Here is a 6000-nt window from a genome sequence, read left to right as displayed (position 1 = left end):
TGAAGCTAGCGTAGTAACCAAGGAGCCGCTACACAGTTCCTGGATGCTACCATTAGCCTGTCCCCAGAGAAGGGAAAAATCTTACCCTCTCTAGACCCAAGAGGACACTCTAAACAGACAGGGTAGGGTACAGTGCAAAAGGGGAGGTAGGGAGGGTGAAGCTCTGGCAAAGGAGCCTCTCATGTCACTATCTCTGTTCCCCCTTCTCCACAGCCCCTTCCTCCTTCCAGTTACCAGGAAAAAGAACTGACCAAGTCCTAGATTCCCTCTTCTCATGATTAAATTGAGATCGAGGCTCAAATCTAGGCTTTCCGAGTCACAATTTCCAAATCTCTTACTTTGGCAAAAAATTTGCAGGTCACTTTTGGTCTGGCAACTTTTTCCATTAACCTCATTTGATGTCGCTTCCCCAGGAATATTTAATTAGAATCTCTCTTTCTGATGCCAGCAGAACTGAACTACTTATGAACTGAGCTTTAAATTGGATATGTTGTGTTTGTAGTTTCTTCCCTTAAACTCCTGTACATCTTTTATTGAGGGTGAATTTTGCTTGATTTGTGTTTAACTTTCTGAGCCTTGCTGTATTCAGCACCCCTAGGATAGGCTCAACAGGACAGAGCTGGGGTATGCAGATCTCAAATGGAATGTAAATTTGGAATGTAATGGAAACCCAACAGGGAGGTTTGAATTTCGCAGATGGAGTTTTGGTACAACGTAGGTGAGTTTTGAAGTTATTCAATCTTCATGGGTATTAATATGTTTTAACCTCTACTAGAGAAATGTTTAAGAGTGAACTATCTATTCTTCTGGCTTTGTGCATTAAGTAGAGACATGAGAGTGCTCCTGCCTGTGGATTTTTTTTTTAAAGGAATTTAAAGCATTTTAAAAGAACGGCAGACTACTGCCCAGCTAAGATCACAATGGTTCCACCTGAATAGATGTAATATAGTATTGAAATGGCCTGACAGTGGCACTACAATATTGAAATTACCACTTCAAACATGCAAATTAGTAAAAGCTCACATGTTCAGGGGCTCATAAGATAGGCAAAATCGAGGAAAAAATGTAATTAGGTCTGAACGCTTTTTCACATTCTTTTTTTTCTGTGACCTGGGCGCATTTGCAATGTGCTTAGGAATGTGTCTGAAGTGTCTTGACCCTGAGAGCAATGGGAGCCAGTGAGTCAGTCAAGGCTGAGAGCCGTTGGGGCCAGTGCTGACAAAGGAAGGTGCACTCCTGGTCTGGAAAATCTGTTGTTTTTCTGTTGCAAGAATTATTTGACTCCTCTTTCAAGCTGTCCCATGTACACTGACATTTCTCAGGGGCAGGCCAAATCTTGCTACACAAAATTTGTGCAAAGTCTTTCTGTCTTGTAAAATATCAATTTGGGGCCTCAGATGGAGTAAATGGGGATTGCAGTCCTGAACATTTATCTTTCTTATTTGAACGAACAACTCTTCCTTCCTTCCTGGAATGTGCCTTAACATTTAAAATTCCTATCAAATCTCTGGGTACACCCAGAGACCTCAGAAAGCTCTCGCAGAGAAAGCAAACATCCTCCTGTGCTTGGCAAAAGAAATGGATGCTTGCGTGGCGTGTAGGCTCAGCTGCTCAGGGCTGCTCTGTGGAAGAGAACCACTGAACCTGGGTTGCCAGAAAAAATGTTAATGTTGAGCTGAAAATAAGCATTTGCCCTTGAAAAAGGCCAACAGAACTGTAGCACCCACAGAAGTTCAATGGAAGCAGTGGCCAAACTGAGCTGCAGTCAAAGATAGGGGACTTGGGGTTATTTGGGGCTTGGGCTCCCAGCATCCATTCTCCCTTCCTGAGGGAACAGTAGCCTTCCCATACAGCCCCTGTGCTCCTGGGGAGCTGGCCACACCCCAGCTCCAGAGCTGGGATCCAATCAGTCTATACTAATTAGTACATCTTATTTGCTGCTCCCTCCCCCATTTTGGTGTTTGGTTTGGTAGCCAGCAATCTGGGCCAATGATTTTCAAGACCTTTGCAAAGGGTTTTTTTCACAGGGACTTTCAACAAAGATCCTTGCTCCACATGGATGCTACCTGGAGAGCATCTCTGTTCTTCTGGACAGTGTAGGGGATAGACTTGAATCTTAAGAAGCAAGGTGGCTACTTGCCACCATTCTGAACACAAGGTCTGCCTAAGGAGGAAGGAGAGCTGAGGTAATCAAGAGAAATGAGCTTGAATCCTGATCAAATTGGACCTAAGGCATACTTTGTTGCTGGACTTTTCAGGCACTGAACCAATAAACTGTCTTTATCGTTTAGGCGAGACTGAGCTGAGGTCTATGTTACTTGCAACCAACATTTCCAAACTACCACATGGTGTCTAAGATGACTGGGGTTCATACCCACTTATATGTGGGCAACGTACTGGCAGGGGCCATTGTGAGGCATTGGTTTCTTCTGAAAAAAATACTTGTCCTAAGTGAAAAAGTATTGTGGAGAGAGCTCTGTGCCACAACCTCTCAATTTCCGTGAAAATCCGTGAATGCCCACATTTAATAATAAAGTGGGCATCAATAAAAAAAGCAAACCAGGTGTCAAATGCAGCATATTTTAATTTGTTTCAAATAAAGCAATATATGTATATATTTTTTTTTCAGAAAAACACCAGATGTTAAATTCTACAAAAGCGCATGTGTCTTCAGCAGATCATGTTTGTCTGATCAGTAAGAATTTTTTTTTCCAACATTAACTCTCTAAAGACAATCAATGGACTGACATCACTGCTACAACACAGGTTGCTACTGAGCCTCTGATCTTTAGCCACATCTTGATTTTCCTAACAAATGAGTAAATATTGCCTGGCTAAAATGCTGCAATGTCTTGATGAGAAAAAGCGTCAACAGATCAAGCAAAGCCATGAAAGTTATGAAAGCAAGCTAGAGCTGATTATTAGAATTAGTAAAAATGATTAAGAGAGGATGACACAACCATATAGGGTTTATATATTCTGATTGACTCTCTTTTGGCAGCGAATTAGGTCAGCACCTCGGGCAGGGAACCGAAACTGGGTGAAAACTGCTTTTTTTTGTTTTCCTCCTAGCTTAGGCCACCAACGTCACAGCTGGGACTGAGAGGACCGCAGCATCTGTGGAAACTTCTATTCTTGTGGGGCAGAGATTGCACTGTGAAACCCTAGCGACGTTACCCCGGAAAGGCCTGGCCTCAGAGTTGTCTACAGTGTGCTGCCTTCGCCGGGGCTTTTCCGAATGGGCTGGGGCCTCGGGGATCTTTATCCCCAAGGGGGCTTCTTGGTTTTTGGCGCCGCCTTTGTTTTTGGGACGGAAGCCATTGTGCGGCTGTCTTCTGTGTTCATGGCGGTTGTTGCCCTTCATCATCACATCAGCTTCATTTCCGCTGCCCTGTGGCTTGGCAGACCCATTTAGCCTGTTGTTATGGTACTGGGGATTAAACCTTCGTCTTTGGCTAGAAGACCCATTCTGCCAAAAGAAGAAGAGAGCTAGGTATTAGATGCCAGCAAACTCCAGATGACATCAGGGAAACCAAAACTCTAAGCTACTTATACCCTAGAAGAATAGGACAATGTGCGGATGGGGTCAAGCTGATAAAATCCTCAAGCTAAAAAGAATAGTGGACTGTCTTGTAGGTAGAGCTCCAAGAAAATTACTGATGTTGGACGAGAGAGTTCAGAAGCATAAGACACAATTCAAGAGCCAAATAAACCCCATAAAGTACGCTTAAAATATAATGGAATGAAATGTAACACAGAGGCAGGACAATGATGATTCCCTACCATGCAAATTTCTTGGACCTTCTAGACAGATTATGTATATGAATTCTCATTCTCTATATAAGAAAAATGTAGAATTCTGCTTAAAATTCATTTTGTAAGTTTTCTTCTCTAAAGCAGTTTTTCTATTTTTATCTCCAAACAAATATCATAGCTTAGAAATATTATCTTGGGTAAATACAAGGATGAGGTCTATCTGGTAGAACTTGGCAGGATGTGGAGGTAACGTGTATTTTCACAGAGGTAATTAGTTCTTCTTCTAAACTTTTTGTAATCCTCAGCCAACATGAGTTCTGAAGCATCATTCTGGAAAATTGGCAACCTTCAACAAATCAGCAACCAAGAACATAAATGGGAGAGCAGAGAGGTAGCAGCGGTTAGCTTGTCTGTCCCTGTACCAGGGAAGGATTTCTGAACTCCTTGAGCTAACAGCCAACATTTACTGAGTGCTTGCAGTGTGCCAGGCATCACGCAAGGCACAGTCTCGTGTGTCATCACACTGGGCCTAGTTGCTATTATGTGCTTCATTTTATAGATGAGGATAATGAATATAAACGACTTGCCCAAGGTCTACAGTTAGAAAATGACAGAACCATTCCGGTTTTGCATATTGTCTCCTGACAAGATTCATAAATACGTTATTCCATGGACATAGGCCTTTATTGAAAAATCAAATTTCTATTATTAAAATGTGATTTTAGGACTCAAATATATAAGGTTCTGACTGTGTTCTTTGTGACTGGATGGTATCGGTGTAGGGCAGACCCACTCCCAATCGTTCAGGATCCAGGGCAAGAGTACAAAGGCAGGCCCCTATACCACACGAGTGAATACAGTCTCTTCCTACCTCTGACTCCTTGCCACATTGTGAGTGGGCCTTGCACACATGAATGTGGACACTCCAGCCTACACACTTAAGCTCTGTCCTCCCCGCCACCCCGCCAACAAATAATCACCTTTGAATCTAGGGGTGTGCATACAGGTAGTATGGTCAGCTCTCGAGGTGATATATGCAAGGCAGCTGTCCTGATAAGACCCTGAGAGCAGGCTTGAGGCCACTTGGAAATAGAATTCCAGGATCTCAGAAGGGAGAGTAGAGATTCAGAGTAATGACGTCTACTCGGTCTTGCTCCATAGGGAGGACCGTGGCCAGGAGAGGGCCAGGAGGGTTTACCCCAAAGTGCAGGGCCTGGTGCAAAGGCCCTTCTTGCCTGCGTCTGCAGGGTTCTGGCTTCTAAGTGTATTTCCGTTTAAATGAGCCATTGCCTGAATTGCTTTACTGGAAATGGTAACAGTGAGCTGAAAAAGTATCTATGTAGATAGCGTTCAATTTGGCTTCTTTGGTTTTTAAAGAAGTGAAAGGGAAACCCAAACTAAATTTTATTTTTTTTAATTTATTTTTTTTTTCCAAACTAAATTTTAGACTTACTTTTCATCTGGGGTTTATTAACGACCAAAGAACGAAAGCGTGAAGATGTATTTAGATGACAAGACAGATTTGATTATGATCTTTAATCCACGAATATAAGAAATGCTCCTGGTCAAAGTGCTGTTTTAAAGGTGAGGAAGACATCTAGGGCCAGAGAAATGCTTGTCAGTGTCATTAATGAGAATTCTAAAAAACGCAGACCACAGAATCCAACAAGGCACTTGTTAGGAAACCAGGATTTTGGAATGCCTTTAAAAAGCCTCTTTTTTTGAGCTCTCTTTCTTAGAGACCATGAAAGGTGTCTTTATAGCACAGCCAATGTCTGTATCATCAAATCCTGTTTCTTGTTCATTCTCTAATGATAAGGGGGAAATCATTTCTCAAGCATATAGTGGAGGAACAGAAGAAGGAAGACTGACATTTGGACACTTATATTTTTAGGTGCTACAGCAGATAAGATTAATAATGTCATTTTGAAATAGATTTTCTTTACCGAAAGCCCAAAAGAAGAGAGAGAAATTTGAACTGACTTTGGCCTCTTACTGATAAACTACACATACATGGGAATTTAAGGATTTTTAAAAACAAATGCCAGATGGCCTTTCACCAGTAGTGTCGGTGGCCAGGTACGGAACCTTGTTCCCACGTCTGTGTGAGTCCCTTCTGCACATGAGCCAGTTACCAGGGCTCGAGGTGGTGGCCTCAAGGGCACCAGAAGAGGTGGCTCACTGAGGTGGTCACTGCTAATGCAAAAGCATATGAAGGCTACTTTGTCCCTCTGTGAAACGTGG

At 42.6% G+C, this 6000-nt stretch overlaps 1 protein-coding gene across 6 annotated transcripts in view; it reads right to left on the bottom strand.

Annotated features, from left to right (window-relative positions):
• Positions 1-2566: 2566 nt before the first annotated feature.
• Positions 2567-6000, bottom strand: part of SPATS2L (spermatogenesis associated serine rich 2 like) — a 160365-nt gene continuing 156931 nt past the window's right edge. For all 6 annotated transcript variants that reach the window (XM_055345143.1, XM_055345138.1, XM_055345142.1 and 3 more), the window contains one exon: positions 2567-3469. In XM_055345143.1, coding sequence (XP_055201118.1) covers positions 3074-3469 — 396 coding nt within the window. In that variant the 3' untranslated portion in view covers positions 2567-3073. The remainder of the gene's footprint in view (positions 3470-6000) is intronic.

Source organism: Nyctereutes procyonoides, unplaced genomic scaffold (genome assembly GCF_905146905.1).
Source record: "Nyctereutes procyonoides isolate TBG_1078 unplaced genomic scaffold, NYPRO_anot_genome, whole genome shotgun sequence".
Classification (NCBI taxonomy): domain Eukaryota; kingdom Metazoa; phylum Chordata; class Mammalia; order Carnivora; family Canidae; genus Nyctereutes; species Nyctereutes procyonoides.
Note: the sequence above shows the minus strand (reverse complement) of the source record. Positions and strands in the feature narration are given on the sequence as shown.